The following is a 17,128-nucleotide window of genomic DNA, read 5'->3' as shown; positions in this document are numbered from 1 at the left end:
AGAGAGAGAGTGTGTTTGAGCAAGAGCAAGTGTGAGAATGAGAGAGTGTGTGTGTCTGAGAGTGTGTGAGAGAGTGACAGAAAGAGAGTGTTTGCTTGTGCGTGTGTGTGTGTTGAGCAGTGGTGTGTGAAAAAAACACCCCACACCCTCTGTGGAAAAACAAACATGTTTATTTGACTGCTGCACAGATGCTGCCCTGAACACACACACACACACACACACACACACACACACTGAAGTGTTGGTACTGCATATAAAAAAATCACAGACAACACATGTTCACAATTCAAACGGGATCAGAAAATAATGATTTTCTCTCATTCACTTGCATTGACGAGGTCCAGCGGGGCTAGTGGAAGGGGCGGGACTTACCAGTGAGAGACTTGGCCACTTTGATTGGTTGATTGCACTAGTCTCCGCCCACCCCTGCACCAATCAGAACACTTGAGCGCTGTTTAATCTGTGTAGAGAAGCTTGAAAAGCTCTCGTGTTGATCAGCGGGGCAGAGCATTGGTTAACCTTGCTGATATTAGTTCTCTTGTCTGTTTTTCCTCCCTGTGGTATGGTCCTTTCATCTCACACATTTCCCGCAGCTTTTGTTGTTGTTGTTGTTGGTTTTTATTGGTTTGGGATAACCATTTTTTACCTTCTTGTCCAAGCAGTTGAAACAGCCAAAGCAAAAATGCAGTTTTACTCTCAATTCTTCGTGGTTAAAATGAAACATTTCAAATTGATTTATTAAAGGACAGAACATATTAATTAAATAATATTTATTTTTATTTTATGCAAGATTGCATCTAATGAAATGCCTCCCCGTTTGGTGCCTAAAGTGATTCACACACACATCTCTCACCTCTGACCTCACAAGCGTCTGACTGGCTTCTGTTTGAAGAGTTCATATACAGCGAGAGGAACTAGATGTGTTCACTCAATCTGAGCCGCGGCATTGTGTGTTTCCCCGACGACTCGACAGACACAAGTGGAATCTGTCACCCACAGGTCAGAGAGAGAGAGAGAGACAGACAGAGAGACACAGAGAGAGAGAGGAGGATCATGGGAACTGGAAAGAACAGAGTGAGAGAGATCAGAAGGAAAACTGCAGTTAAACTGGCGAGATCAACTGGATAGTGAACTACTCTTCAATTAAACAAACACAAAGGAACATAATCCCTGGTAAATTGAAATATTTATATATATGTATATATATATATGAAGATTAATTATTATATTAATTGAGCATTTATTGGTTATCAACAGTAAATACAATATAACAACAAAACCATATATGTATATATATATATATATATGTGTGTGTGTGTGTGTGTGTGTGTGTGTGCTGTCAAATCGATTAATCAAATCAAACAAGTTTTTTTTAATATATATATATATATATTTATATATTGAGAGCAAACTTTTGTTAGATTCAATTATTCGCAATGTGTTCTTGCTGAATAAAAGTATTTCCTTAAAAAAGTCCTACTGACCCGAAACTTTTGAACAGCAATGTGTGTATAATATATACACATAATTGTTCTTATATAAAATGATTACGTTTTATATTACAGTAAACTGTGTAGAATGAAAGTCCAGGCAACAAGGTGATGATAATGTCAGATTGTCTCAGTGTTTTCGCACTGAAAGCGATGGTCTGGAAACACTACAGATGTAAAACACAGTCCCGTTGGAGAAGCCAGACCTGTCTGGAATAATACAGTACTTTAATTTCAGTCAACGAGAGTCCAGAGACTACATCTGAGACCGTGATTAGAAAAGCAGAAGAACAAGAGACCGATCACCAAACTCCTGAGATGCTGAGAGAAAGACACAATAACACAAGATGGAAGGCACGTCTTTCTCTTGTTTGCTCAGGCCTGCCATGTTGGTTCTCTGGGTGGGACGTAATCTTTAGAGAGGGCTTTAGGAGCGGATAAATCCCGGATCCGAGCACTCGCCCTGGCTTTTCCTGCTCGTCTAGACACCTGGAGGAGAAACCAAAGACGGCTGAATCAATACACCAGTAAAAATATGCAGCGGATATAAGTAGCTTGAAGCCACAACCATCAAGAGTATCTGTAATAAAACATGAATCAACATAATCTCTGCATAGCATCACATTAACGTATTAGCCGGACTTTAAAGACACACTATGCAAGAATTGTACCTTAAAGGAGTAGTTCACTTTTATAAAAACTTTTGCTGATTATTTACACACTTTCATGTCATCCAAGATGTCCACGTCTTTCTTTCTTCAGTCGAAAAGAAATTAAGGTTTTTGATGAAAACATTCCAGGATTTTCTCCATATAATGGACTTCAATGGGGTCCAAACAGTTCAAGGTCCAAAAGAAACTTTAAGTACAAACTGCAAACTTGTTCAAAGGGCTTTAAACGATTCCAGACGATAAATAAGGGTCTTATCAAGTGAAACGATCGCTCGTTTTTATAAATAAATAACAAAGTTTAGGTTTTATAAGCTCAAACGCTCGCCTTGCTCTGTTCTGTAACGCACTCCTGTTCGAACTCGTTCATCAAAATGAACAAATCTTTTTCCGAGTCATTTGGTTCATTCGGCGAAAGAAACGAACGAATTGATTGGGAAAAAGATTTGTTCATTTTGTTGAACGAGTTCGAACAGGAGAGTCACGAACGTGCACCACAGAACAGAGCAAGGCGAGCGTTTGATCTTATAAAACTTAAACTTTGTTATTTTTAAAAAAAATGAGCGATCGTTTCGCTTGATAAGACCCTTATTTATCGTCTGGAATCGTTTAAAGCCCTTTGAACAAGTTTGCAGTTTGTACTGAAAGTTTCTTTTGGACCTTGAACCGTTTGGACCCCATTGAAGTCCATTATATGGAGAAAATCCTGGAACGTTTTCATTAAAAACCTTCATTTCTTTTTGACTGAAGAAAGAAAGACGTGGACATCTTGGATAACATGGGGGTGAGTAAATTATCAGCAAAAGTTTTTTTAAAAGTGAACTAATTCTTTAATATAACAGCTTCAACGTCATTTCGGTGGTAAACAAACTCATAGTAGGGCGAGTTTGAGAGGAGCGCCCCCGACAAATCTCACGAGAAGCACGACATGCTTTACATGAACAACATTTAAAGACACTTGCGCGCATTTCAGGTGGGTTCAGTTTTGTCGATTACAGTATCGTTTTCAGAAACACGCTTTCAAAAGTTTGCATTTTTTTAGGCCCGCAATATTGTTGCCGTGTAAAATAGCGACCAAAAGAAGTCATTGGTTTCGTTGAAACGGCCCCTAAGGCTCTCTGAAATACGTGATTTAGGTTGGTCAATCTGTTTACTTGACTGTAATTCTCAGTGTATTACGTGGATAATATTTAGTTTTATTTAGAGCATTTATAGATATAAAGACATTCAAGGTTGTCACGTTTTCAATGTGTTTAGTTCAGTTTTGTGATCTTGGTTTAGTCCTGTTAGTCAGTTTAATGAGTAATTCCCCATCACCTGTGTTCTGTTAATTATCCCATTAGTCCCAGTTCATTTAGGCTATGTTTACACGGAAACGATTCTGAAGAGAGAACGCAAAAGTGGCGTTGGTCGCGTCATCACTTTTTATTCTGCGTTTAGACGAGCGTTTTGTGTGGGAAATCCGCGTGCAAATGGTGACGCAAAAGTGTGTGAAATTCAATGTAGTATGCACTTCATGCGGCTAGGAGTGCACGCAAGTCCACGCGCCTGCGCACAACCTTCACTGTCGAGCAGACTTCGCGTTTTTACCGTTTCCACGGGAACGCGGCGGTGGAGCGTTTTTAAGATTTCCACTCTGGAGGGTGGTTTCACTTTTTTGCGTTTTAAAGCCTCAAAAACGCTGTCGCCGTGTAAACGAAAGGCACATCCGATAAAATATTTGTACGTTTTCACCCGCGAGCGTTCCTGTGTAAACAGGGCCTGAAGCCCTGTTTTCCCTCAGTGTTTGTTGGTCGTCGTCGATGTATGGTTGTGTATGTTTTGAAGTCCTGGCGTTGTTTCCTTACGTTCCTAAAAGTTGAGTTTGTAAGTAAAACAACTACATCGAGGTCCCTTTGTCCTCATCTTCGACATCCTGCCCAAACCTGACAAAGGCTTTCTGTTTTCAATTCATATAGTGCATAAATAACATAAGCGGCGCCTAAGTTAATAACTAATGATCTTTGCAATGAAAGTGAATCAATCAAAACTAACTTTAGCTGGACAAAAACTATTACTCTAGAGCTGCTGTAATTCACTATCATCACCAGTGCTGTATAAATGAAGGTGACTTGACTCTTACGGGTCGGATCGGACTCTCTGGCCGTCCGGGGTCGTAGAAGTGTGTGTTCTCTCTGAGTCTGGGCAGTGAGAGCTGCTCGAGTCTGGATGTCATCTTGGCCGTTTGAGCTGCATATGAGATGGATGTCTGGACATTCTGGACACAAACACACAAAACCAGTGTAAACGGCGCTTGACTGCAAAACTCGTCATCGCAATGAATCGTCTCAAAGCACCAGAACCCGTCCGTGGTTGTGTTAAGGGTTCACACAAAAATGAAAATGACAGACATTTTTGGGTGAACTACACTCTTAGAAGAAAAGGTTCTATATAGAACCTTAAAAGGTTCTATCAGCGCTACATATTTGGAACCCCTAAAAGGTTCTATACACTCTTAAAAAAGGGTTCCTCTGGGTTCTATATAGAACCCTGGGGTTCCATACTTGGCCAATAGAACCTTTTACCAAAAAATGGTTCTATATAGAACCTTAAAAGGTTCTATCAGCGCTATGTATTTGGAACCCCTAAAAGGTTCTATACACTCTTAAAAAAGGGTTCCTCTGGGTTCTATATAGAACCCTGGGGTTCCATACTTGGCCAATAGAACCTTTTACCAAAAAATGGTTCTATATAGAACCATTTTGAAGTTCCATATATGAAGCGGGGGATGGAATTCTAAATAGAACCATTTCTTCTAAGAGTGTACCCCTTTAAGAGCGCTGTAGGTTCAGACCTGTCTGTCGCTGGTGAAGTTCGGGTGGTTGGGTTTAGGGTTGGCCAGACGGAGGATTCGAGGTGAGACCATCACGTTCCTCACACTGGGACTCACGTGCCAGATGGGACAGTCATGCTCACACAGCAATGAGTGTGGAGAACTAGAGAAACACACACACACATCAGAGAAAAAGATGCTGCTTTACACTACCTTTCAAAAGTTTCGGGTCAGTACGATTTTTTTTTTTTTAAATAAATTATTTTATTTAGCAAGGAGGAATTAAATTGATCAAAAGTGACAAAATAAGAGACATTTATGATGTTACAAAAGATTTCTATTTCAAATTAAAATATATATAACAGTTTCCACAAAACTGTTTTCAATATTGAGGATTAAATCATCATATTAGAGTGATTTCGGAAGGGTCATGTGACACAGAAGACTGGAGTAATGATGCTGAAAATTCAGCTTTGATCACATGGAATAAATTCTACACACAGAAAACATCTGTTTTAAATTGCAATTATATTTCACAATTTTTCATTTTTTTTCTGTATGTTTGATCAGATAAATGCAGTCTTGGTGAGCAGAAGAGACTTATTTTAAAAACATGTAAAAATTTACCGATCCAAAACTTTTGAATGCAGATAAGATGTTCAGAGAAAAGGGGGTACGGTGTCAAATGTTAATTTGCAAGCAATGCCATTTGTCTTTAGAGGCCACTGGTCAGATATTTTCTTGGTCAGATATTTTCTCTTTAACCAGTTTTCCAGTCTTACAGAATGGTTTCCTGGCAAATTTTCAGACAGATTTTAGATTTTTTTTTTTTATATATGTAACCAACAACCAGTGTTATCTTAGGATCACTATTTTTAGTATATCATGGTCATAATATACTACTATAACTTTTGTTAACATTTTGAATTACATTTTTTTTTTAAATTTTAGGTTTTATATTTTCACTTTAATTTTATATATTAAATTTATATTTATATAAAATTTATAATTATATATATATATATATATATTTACATTTTGACTTGTTTTTTTTAATTTATGTTTTTTTAGTTTTATATTAATGGCTTTAACAATAATATGTGCTGGTTTGATCAGAATCCGAACAAACGTCTGGTTCTTGAGATGTCACATGACAAAACTCCACAGGTTGTAAAATTGTGATGTAAGAAAGGATGTAAGGATGTAAGAAAGACACACACACACACACAAATGTTGTATTGTGTCTTCCTGGAGCTCATTTTAACTCTGATCATCTTCCTGAATGTGAAGGTCAGGGTTCTCTTACTCGTGTCCCAGAGCGCTTCTGTCTCGGGCTTTAGGAGTCGCTAGCCGGGCGGCGTTCTCGTACTGAACCGCGTGAGAGGAAGAGTGGTAGATCTTCATCCTTCTCTCCTCTTCCTCTTTCCTACAGGAAGATTTCAGAAGGAAAGTCTGACATCCCAGAGAAAATCCGCCTTTTCAAATAAGACAATAGGACGAGTGTTACAGGATGTAGACTCTCTCTCTCTCTCTCTCTCTCTCTCTCTCTCTCTCTCTCTCTCTCTCTCACCACAGGATTTGTAAAGTTCTGCTATTTCTCAGAGTTGTCTTTTATAGGAGTGATTTTGACACTCTCTTGAGGAGAATGAGGAAACGTTCTTGCTAGCTGGACTCATTCTCTCAGTTTATCCATTATCTCATCAAATCTATCTAGGCTATCTTTAACCGGAGCGCTAGACATTTGGACAGAGAGAGCAAGGCAGTTTCCCCTCGTAATATGGATGTGGGATTTGTCGGGATAAAATAGCATGCTTCATCAAACTAGCAGAGTATATGGTGTAAAACACACAGCCTAAACACTAGCTCACACTAGCCGTCGTCACGTGCTTGTTTCTGAACGCTGACCTCAAATTCTCATTCATTATTCACAGAAATGCTCCTTATGAGCTGAACCTGAGCTCTCACAACCGCCTGCATGTTCAATAATGATCAGATTTTAGAAACTAAGCCTGCATTTATTTGATGTATAGTAAAGGTCTGCATTTTCAGCATTACTCCAGTCTTCAGTGTCACATGACCCTTCAGAAATCACTCTAATATGATGATTTAATTCTCAATAAACATTTATGATTATTATCAACGTTGAATCAGCCGTGCTACTTTATTTTTTGATGGTTCTTTGAAAGCTCAAAAGTAACTATAAACATTATGTCACTTTTGATCAATTGAATGCATCCTTGCTGAATAAAGGTAGGCCTGTTTTTTTCTTTTTTATAACCTCAACCTCTCAATTGTATACATTTCGACATTTGTTTAAGTGATGTGACTGGAAAGCTGAATCAGGAGTACCTGAGCTGAGTCTGGAGAGAGAAGTCTCTCTTATGTTGAGCCAGAGCCGTTATTCTGGGACTGGGAACGGCCCGCAGCGCTGAGCGGGACAGAGGCCGGATTGATTCCTGGTTTCCCCACGTCAGCGTCCTGAACACAAGCACAACAGACACCGCCTCACATTAGCTGGGTCAGGGGGCCAAACAACGGCTTGGGATATTTCATCCAAAAATGCAACTCTGTCAGTGTCAGTTATGACTCGCTCTCATGTTATTCAACCCCGTCAGACTTTTGTTCACAACAAAAATTAAGATATTTTTTGTCAAATTTAGATTTTTTTTCTGTTCAAAAAATTATATAATGAGTGAGTTCATCATGAATCCATCAGTCCGTGTTACCTATAATAAGCGTTTACATTGGGACTATTTTACACTGGTTCGGATCGCTGCCGCGCCTGCGTGACTCGTCATAGACGTACACAGAGAGAAGTAGTTCCGGCTACAATGTTCTTCCGACTATTCTGTTAATAAACGCAAGTTAATTATCGCTCGCTAAAGCGCATAAAACGTAAAAAATAAAGCCTCTCTTTGATAAAGCCTCACAAATAACTTGCAAGGATTGAGACAGCAGTCATTTAGTAACTTATTAGTAAAGCTTATTCTTTCTTTTTTAATTTTACCTACACACCATTGTGAATATTTGTTTTTTCATTTTCAAAGAGGGCCAATATGCTTATCCTAGGCTTACATTTTTAAATTACAATGGGCTGATGTTTTTGTTATTGTATTTTCAATATTATAAGCTGCATAAATATATCTGATTATAGTAAACATACCATTTGTATACATTTTGTCATCCTTGCTGCAATCTTACTGGGGTTAAGGGGGGCCCTAAAATATTTTCTTGGGAAAAGTCGGGTCTTAGACACAAAAATGTTGGGAACCACTGTTGTACATCACACGTATAGGCTCACTATTGGCCGACGCTGGTCATGTGTTTGTGTGTGTGACGTACAACCCAGAAGAGCTGTGCTGTTACACTACGTGAACACACTCGAGGAAATGAATAGTTGAATAAAGTTGTTATTTTGTTTGTTTTTTTGCGCTCAAAAAGTATTCTCGTCGCTTGATAAACTTAAGATTGAGCCACTGTAGTCACTCGGACTATTTTAACAAAATGTCTTTAATAACTTTCTGGGCCGGCAAGTTTCGATCCCTTAAGAAGCCTATGCAGTGATCCAGCTCTCAGATTTAATAAATAATATCTTAATTTGTGTCCTGAAGATGAACGACAGTCTTACGGGGTTGAACAACATGAGGGAGAGTCATCACTGACATTTTCATTTTGGGGTGAACTATCCCTTTAATGTCTGTATTTGGCTAGTGCTGAAAAATATAAGCCTTGCGTTTATTTGTACACTCTCAGAAAAAAACGTACGGAAGCTGTCACTGGGCCCTTTTAGGACCTAATATGTACATTTTAGATGCTAATGTGTACCATTAAGGTACCAATATGCACTCTTTAGGTACAAAAGTGAACATTTTAGGTGCTAATATGTACATTTTAGGTGCTGATATGTACATTTTAGGTGCTGATATGTACATTTTAGGTGTTAAAATGTACACTTTAGGTGCTAATATGTACATTTTAGGTGCTAATATGTACATTTTAGGTGCTGATATGTACATTTTAGGTGTTAAAATGTACACTTTAGGTGCTAATATGTACATTTTAGGTGCTGTGTACCATTAAGGCACCAATATGCACTCTCTTTAGGTACAAATGTGTACATTTTGAAAAGATACAGCCCCAGCGACCTTTTATTCTGTGGAATGAATATAGTTAGATTAGAGGCACTAATCAAGTTACACATAGAAATAAAATTAAGTTTTTACCAAGGTGTTGTGGCCCAAACAGTCTTGGACTTTTTTGGTTGAGCTAGAAATGAAATCCTGCAAGCAAACATGTTATCAGCCTCTTAAAAATATAAAGCATTTCATGAAAAACTAAATGTTATTCTGATATACATACCTATCCAAGTCTTACAGGAAAAAAAAAAAAAAAAAAACAATTACACATATTAGCACATTTTTTTGTAAAAATACCATGAGAGTATTTTTAGGATTTGATTTAAATGCAGACTTTACCTGAGTCCATTCTGTCCTGTGTGAAGACCTCTCGGCCCAAAGGATCCTGGGAAACTAAAAGCTCACTTAATACTCACGGTTGCCAAGGAAGCTGTTATTATGGCAACCGATGTCACATGGTGCAGCTCAGTCATCAAGTGACATCATAAAGTTTCCAGCAAAGATCAAACAATTATGTCATCGACAAAAAAGACAAACATATTCATGTGTTTAAATCGATATTTAATGGTTATCAAAAGACCAATCATAAAACATATCAAATCTTCACTTGATTTCTGGCATTAAAAATCCAATTAAACACAGAAAGGTCAAGTTGCAAAGTTAATATACAGACCCAGACATTTGCAGTGTAGACAATCCTTACAGACAATTCAGTGAGTTACATTATAAACCAATCAAAGCAAGCTAGAGCTGGGCAAAGTTTGTGTTTACATAATAGATGCGTGTACTTTGTATAATTATTTTGTGTATATATAAATACACACACACATACATGTACACATTTAAGAAATATTTGCATATACTATATGAATTTAGACATATACATAAATAAATTCTTAAATATATACATGCATGTGTGTGTGTGTATATATTAGCGCTGTCAAACGATTAATCGCGATTAATCACATCCAAAATAAAAGTTTGTGTTTACATAATATATGTGGGTGCACTGTGTATAATTATTTTATATATATAAATACACACACATGCTTGTTGTATATATTTAAGAAATTTTCATGTATATACTGTATATAGATTTATATATAATTTATATTATATATAAATATAAATATTTTATATATAATTTTTTTTTCTTAAATATACATGTATGTGTGTATATTTATATATAAACAAAATAATTATACACAGTGCACCCACATATATTATGTAAACACAAACTTTTATTTTGGATGCGATTAATCATTTCACAGCCCTAATATATATATATATATATTATACACATAATATATTCACATATATACACACATACATATATATATATATATATATATATATATATATAATTATACACAGTACATAAACTCACATAAATTATGTAAACACAAACCTTTATTTTGGATGTGATTAATCGTTGCCCAGCACTAAAGCAAATGCATCAAACACACACATGAAAGAGCTTCAGTAGGTTCATAGCACACTCAAACATCCCATAATACACAATCACACAACTGAAAAACATCATAATCTTTGGCATCTTTTTCAAAATGCTCCGTCTGTATGTGTTAGTGTCATTAAAAGACCGAACTATCTGATCTAGTCTCTCTTCTACTCCAGGACAGGCCGTCTGCCTGTCATTTGCTGAATGTAAATCAAGCCCTGAATAACTGAGACAGCCGATGGTCAGTTGTCCGCCATCATGTCGATGATGATGTCACGGGCGTCCTGCACACCGGTGTTGGCCACACACTTTCCCTTCTTCACCTGCGTGCCGATCACACTGAGCCGGTGTCCGTCGCCAACCGTGCCCAGATCCAGCGCCTCGTACAGGTCGGTGACCCCGCGGGCCCCGGGGACGTCCTGCGGGACACCATGATGAATTAGTCCAAAAACACCAGGAATGAGGGGTGTGCGTGATGTGGAGGATATCGTAATGATGATGTCAGACTCCAATGGTGTCGAATATGTCATTGACTAGAAGTTTAGACAAAGATCAACACCAAATGTGGCCTTTATTGTTCATCTCTGTTCAATTATTGGGAAATACTACACTTGTTTCAACCCAAATATGGTTCAATTTTAAATGACATTTTTAACCAGACGTATGGGTTTGGCCATATTTGACCCAGAATGGGTTATAACAATCCAACTTTCTGTTATTTCAGATAGACATGAAAAATTATATTGAGTCACTACTTGGGTTGAAAAATAGTAAAGCAAAACGCTTTAATAATATTTATACCTGTTTATATTATTTTCTTATTTATTTTTATTTTATATATTGCACTTTATATTTTCTTTTCCTATTTGTTGAAGTCGATATTTGATTTATATACTAAACGTTGGACTATTGTCATGTTTATTTTTTGTAATCTAACCTAAGCCTTTAATTAAAATATATATTTTTTAAAGTGCATCCTTTCAGTCTGTGAGATAAAGCCTAGAAAAATGCATTTAAAATGCCTCCTAAAAAATAACCCAGAGCAAGTGAGTTTTCCTGAATATCATCAGCACAATTGAAAAATTTGATAATGACCTGTCAATCATCTTATCACAGTAAACTATAATAATGCATTTAAAAGTTAAATGGCCAAACAGATCTTTATAAAAGTCCACATTTAACACAGGTAAGAGCTTAAATGTTGATTATTAGTCTCTAAAACCCCTTTATCTGAACCGTCGGTCGCGTGCATCTGCCTTGTTTTGTAGTTTTGATCACTTTTTACTTGTGTTTGTAGTACTGAATCCTCCTCCAAAGCGCAATGGATTGTGGGTAATATTTTATCTGTTATAATGAGCACAAATCCACACTTATTTCAATCTCACGTACCGTTTAGGATGGATACTGTGGGCATTGAGATGCAGGGTTACTCAGTAATGCAGTGCTGCCACCTAATGGTGGCTTTAGTGTCAGTTCATTAAAGTATAAATTTATATATACATTTAAATCTATGAATATGCTAATTAGCCCCGTCTCCACTCACTCACAGCCGCTCAGAGATCCACTTGGCCAACTTACTGAGGTAAACTCTGCACAATGGTCTCGCGCTTTACAACATCAGACACATAGCGTAATAAATACGATTAGCCTTTAGTTTGACTATATTATCAAACATCTCAGATTCTGCTCATATCTAGCTTACTTGAACACACACACACACACGTCACTACGCAATAGATAACACACACTTGTTCACTTGCACTGAAGAAATAGCGAAGATTAAAAAGCATTTGGTTAATAGAAAAGACATTATTTTCCAAAATCCTACTTTTTTTTAATGTACTTTGTTCTGTATTGATCAGTCCACCTAAAAATAAATGATTGGTGAAAAGGATGAGGATGAACGAGGAAGAGTGGAGGATTGAGATAAATTAGAAATTAATGTATGAAATCAACATTTTATTATATATATATATATATATATATATATATATATATATATATATATGAAGAGTTTGGTTCCAAAACGCTATAAATCCATTTTGATGAATTTGAGTAAAACTGTGTTTTCTTTAGCAAGAAAGTGGGAAGATGAAAACCACTATTTTCTGTTTCAAATTTTCACATAGCATTTGTAGGTTATAATAACAATAAAAAATGAAATCCAGGTTTTGATTTTCAAAGATTTATTAAAAAAACAGATTGTGCAATAAATCCATTAATTTTTTTTTTTTCAAAATGCAATTAATCAAAATAAAATTTTACATAAAATTAAACATTGACTTTTCAATACCGACTAGATCCAAAACAGATTTTTGCAGTAACTCAATTTTTTTATTGCGTTTTGGAACCAAACTCTTCATATATATATATATATATATTTATTTTATTTTTTTAAGCTGTGACGTAGTTCATTTCTTTTTGGGTTAGTGCAAGTTTTGAATGTCCAGTAACTTAAAAATTTAGCAGCCAAATTGGCCGGCGAGTCAGAAAGTTAATTTCAAAGCCTGCATGAGAACAACATTAAAAGCTTGAGTTTAATCTCCCGTCTGAGCAGGCAGATGGCCCTGACACACTGGATCAGGGAGGATTAGTGTGTGTGTGTGTGTGTGTGTGTGTGTTCACCTGTTTGTTGGCGAGCAGCACAAGAGGAAGGCAGGGGTCGGCCAACAGGAGCTGATGGAGGAGGCGTTTGGCCAGAGGGAATCGCTCCGGGTCAGACGAGTCCACGACGAACACCATCACACGCGCTTTCCCCAGATACATCCGCCAGTAATCACGCAGCTTCTCCGTGCCTCCGACTGCAAACACACACACACACACACTAAATACTACGGAAACCCTCATGTCACGATTCAATACACATCACAATGCGATATTATTGCGAGACATATGATAAAAGATTAACCAAAAAAATGGACTGTTGATTAAAATGTTAAATATAATATAATGAATATGCTTTGGTCCTGATAACCCAAAGCACAGGACAATTATAGAGACACCAGAATAACAATATTCATGATTAGATGAAAATACTGTTCTCTGTCACTGACTAGATATATGTAAAATAAAGGTAACATACGACATCTGGAATCCCATTGAATTATTATACATTATATAGTAGTTTTATATAGTACTGACACTAAAACTTTTCATTTTAGGTGAACTATACACAATGTCACCATCCCCGATACATATTTATGCATTTCTGTATTGCGATATATAATGTGACGGGATATATTGTTACACCCCTACTAAATACTATTACCCTTTTGGGCACAGCTAACATCAAAATTGCATTTATTTGATCAGTGCATGAGTTCAAACCCTATGCCACACACTGTAAAAATGAACATGCTTTATCTAATCAAAACAATTGTGGCAACAGATTACAAGCACTATTATGAATTAAACTTAACAAATTAGAATTGAGTAATAATTAATCAAATTAATTCCTTAAAAGTTAACCATTGAAAATTGCATTTCATTTCATTTACTTGTTCATTTTACAGGGACAGTGCTCATTAATTAACAGTAAAATAACTTTAAATGAGCCAGAGTTAGCTCGACAGGCTAATTTTCATCTGTTGTCCCTGGCCAGTTATTATGATGGCAACCTAAAATCAAGATATGAAACAAGAAATGACAGTCCACAAATAATAATAACAACATGAAAAAGTAATAATAAGACAAATACGACACACAAGTTCAATAAGTAACGAAACAACATAGGCTAAAAAATGAAAAAACAACCAAGTTTGACACAAGACAATCTGCTAGCAAGCCACAATTTTCAGTAGGCAGTCAGTGGTTTAATGTGCACATATCTGATTATCAATTAGCCAGTTCTTAAGCTGACCATTAAAGGAACGATAAGTCTTTGTTTCTGTTTTTAAAATTTATTTATTAAAAATTACATTTATTTTATTTAAAATTAGAAAAAACTTACAACAACAACCCAAAAAACATAAATTAAAGTCACCATTATGATGATCGGTGTTTGTTTTGTCGTCTGTTAGTGAGATATTTTTGTTACATTTTTTGGTGTAAACTTTACTCATTTTAAATGGTTAACTTTTAAGGAATATTTTGATTATTAATTCAATTTTAATTTTTACAGTGCAGGAACATGCGTGAGCTATATTTACTCTCTAAGAACTCGATCTGAAGCTCCTCCTTGTTGATGGAGACGGCGTTGAAGCCCTGAGTGGGACAGACGTCTTGTTCCAGGCTGCCGGTGGCGAAGCAGTGCAGTAAACTGGTCTTTCCCGCCCCGTCCAGACCCAGAACCAGCACCTGAGTACCTGCCGTCCTGGGCTAACCACACAGAGCACACACACACGACACATCAGGACACGTGACACAGCATTCATGGCAGAAATCACAGCATGATAGGACAGTAAAGCTGCCTCAGAGGTCACAGGAAGAGTGCATACCAAACACAGCATGCACATTTATTTATTTTGATGAACTTTCATGAAGAAGCATTACATAAACCATGAAAAATCTGTAGCTCATTATTTTAATGACTTTGGTTGCACTTTATTTTAAAGGTGTCATTGCTACAGTGTAATTCTACATTTGAGTAATATTAATAAACTATAGGGTTAATTGCATGTAATTATGCCTAATTTATAGGCATAGTAGAATGTATGTTTTTATTGTAGTAAAAACATAAAATATTACAAGGACACTGTCAAATAAAGCAATACCTTGACTTTTATTAAAACGTGAATCACTGTTGCATGACATTTCGTTCACCATCTGTTAAACATAATAAATTATGTACTTACTATTAACATTTCTTAAATAGAAATAGTAATAAATAGAAGGTAATATCATAATAATACTATCTGGAACTATTTAAGCATTACACATAACGACAATTTTTCTTAATAAACATTAACATTTAGGAAAATATTAATTAAAGATTAATGCTATGTTTAACTATTTGCAACGTTAACGAATTATTAACATTTAATATATATATATATATATATATATATATATATTTTTTAAACAAAGCTCCAATATCATATGAGACTATCTGCATGCACCGAAAGTATCATTTTAAGCATTACATATCATGATAAAGTTATAAATAAACATTAACATTAGAGGAAAATCAAAAATAAGTTGCATGAGTTTTTTTTTTTATTAAAATATATTATATAATAATTGAATATTAGTATGTATGAGGATATAGACTATGCATGATCTGTTAAGCATTACAACAACACTTATGTACACTGGACTGTCACATCGAGGCCTCGCGTGCAACCAAAACACCACAGTGGAAGTCCAAGAGGATAAACTGGATCGAAACCAACAAACCTCTGATATTATAGGCGTCTTTTGTGCAGTTTCGGTCTTGGTCGCTTTATGCACGTGTTCTTTTTTCTCGTCCTTCACTTTTTTCTTGGGTTGTTGTTGTGTTTGATGCATCAGATAGCAGAACGCGCACGCGACTCCCCCCGTCAGCGCGAGCGCGGCGCCCATCATCCCGATCTCGCGCGCGCCGGGCATGTTCACGCGCAACTCAAGCCCACAATATCAAATCAAGTTAAGGTTAAAATGTAAACAAACGCGGTACTTTTATCACGCGCACGCGGGCATGACGCGCCACACAAAGGCCTCGGTGCGGCTCCACAAGTGGATTAGAAACTCTACAAGTGTATATTTCCGGGGAGCGGATCTAACGAGAGCAAGAAACAGAGTTATCGGTACAGAAAGCAATCGATTAAAAGCGCTAAATGAAGTTTATTCGTCGTCCTTGCACTAACGGAAAAGGTGCAGTCCGAGCTTTTGCGTTTCCTGGAGATCAACAACAAAAGTCTCGTGAGGTAATCACAACAAACCGCGAGAGATTTTGATCTTAAAGTGTCTCTGCGGGGAGTCTGAGCTCAAATAATCCCCTGAGACGAACCTGCCAATGAGAGGAAATCTTTTCCGTTTAATTTAGAGATGCACACTAGTCGGCGGTGACATGTTTGGCTCAAGTATTGCGCGATCGTTCCAGCAGAGGGCGCTAGAATACAGAGCGAATTAATGAATGTGCAACATTGCCCTCTGCTGGTGAAATATAGCTCTCACAGAGACATTCAAGTGGGCAATAGTATAATTTAATGTATTTTTTCCTCCCATATACATAAATATAAACGTACTATTATTACATGGCTTGGTTAAAATCTAATGTAGATGCGGTCTGTTAATTCTTGATAAGTAAAACACACCGTTACCACGAAAAACAGAGCGTTGCCATGGACGCAGTTCAGAGACGGAACGGACTATTTTTTTTAGCGGAAGCACAATCGTTTTTATATCAATAAACTCATTTTTAAATCAATATTTTCTGTCAAATTATTGATTTATTTTGTAGGTAGCCACGTAGTAAGCGGGTTAATGTGATAATCTACTTTATCCCTTACGTAAAATACCTGGCTTTAAGGTGTTAAGGTAGGAAATGAGAGTAGGCCTATACAAAATCTCTGTGCTCACAAAATAAATAAATAAATAAAATCCAAGCATATGTTCTTTAGAAGTTTAGAAATAGAAATACACGT

General features: G+C 36.6%; 2 protein-coding genes across 2 annotated transcripts; both read right to left on the bottom strand.

Annotated features, from left to right (window-relative positions):
- Nucleotides 1–1,459: 1,459 nt before the first annotated feature.
- Nucleotides 1,460–9,264, bottom strand: spmap2l (sperm microtubule associated protein 2 like). Its single transcript, XM_039654992.2, has 6 exons — nt 9,194–9,264; nt 7,320–7,448; nt 6,277–6,396; nt 4,992–5,133; nt 4,281–4,415; nt 1,460–1,979 (listed from the first exon to the last, which is right to left on the bottom strand). Exons 1-6 carry the CDS (start codon nt 9,262–9,264, stop codon nt 1,866–1,868), a joined length of 711 nt encoding a protein of 236 aa, XP_039510926.2. The 3' UTR covers nt 1,460–1,865.
- A 386-nt stretch (nt 9,265–9,650) lies between these two features.
- On the bottom strand, nt 9,651–16,590 carry arl9 (ARF like GTPase 9). Its single transcript, XM_039654990.2, has 4 exons — nt 15,900–16,590; nt 14,714–14,882; nt 13,191–13,366; nt 9,651–10,984 (listed from the first exon to the last, which is right to left on the bottom strand). Exons 1-4 carry the CDS (start codon nt 16,089–16,091, stop codon nt 10,808–10,810), a joined length of 714 nt encoding a protein of 237 aa, XP_039510924.2. The 5' UTR covers nt 16,092–16,590; the 3' UTR covers nt 9,651–10,807.
- Nucleotides 16,591–17,128: the final 538 nt, after the last annotated feature.

The sequence above is a fragment of the Pimephales promelas genome, chromosome 9 (assembly GCF_988280905.1).
Source record: "Pimephales promelas chromosome 9, fPimPro1.hap1.1, whole genome shotgun sequence".
NCBI lineage: Eukaryota > Metazoa > Chordata > Actinopteri > Cypriniformes > Leuciscidae > Pimephales > Pimephales promelas.
This window is presented reverse-complemented; position numbering and strand designations above follow the sequence as displayed.

What these genes read in the sequence shown, in the direction of transcription:
- spmap2l (XM_039654992.2), bottom strand. Translation starts at nt 9,264, where the DNA reads ATGTTTGCTTGCAGGATTTCATTTCTAGCTCAACCAAAAAAGTCCAAG. An exon ending in GTTTGGGCCACAACACCTTG is followed by an intron (nt 7,449 to 9,193) that starts GTAAAAACTTAA and finishes GCTTGTGTTCAG; the next exon opens with GACGCTGACGTGGGGAAACC. An exon ending in CAGAGAGTCCGATCCGACCC is followed by an intron (nt 1,980 to 4,280) that starts GTAAGAGTCAAG and finishes TTTCTCCTCCAG; the next exon opens with GTGTCTAGACGAGCAGGAAA.
- arl9 (XM_039654990.2), bottom strand. Translation starts at nt 16,091, where the DNA reads ATGCCCGGCGCGCGCGAGATCGGGATGATGGGCGCCGCGCTCGCGCTG. An exon ending in AGACGCCTATAATATCAGAG is followed by an intron (nt 14,883 to 15,899) that starts GTTTGTTGGTTT and finishes CTGTGTGGTTAG; the next exon opens with CCCAGGACGGCAGGTACTCA. An exon ending in TCAGATCGAGTTCTTAGAGA is followed by an intron (nt 13,367 to 14,713) that starts GTAAATATAGCT and finishes GTGTGTTTGCAG; the next exon opens with TCGGAGGCACGGAGAAGCTG.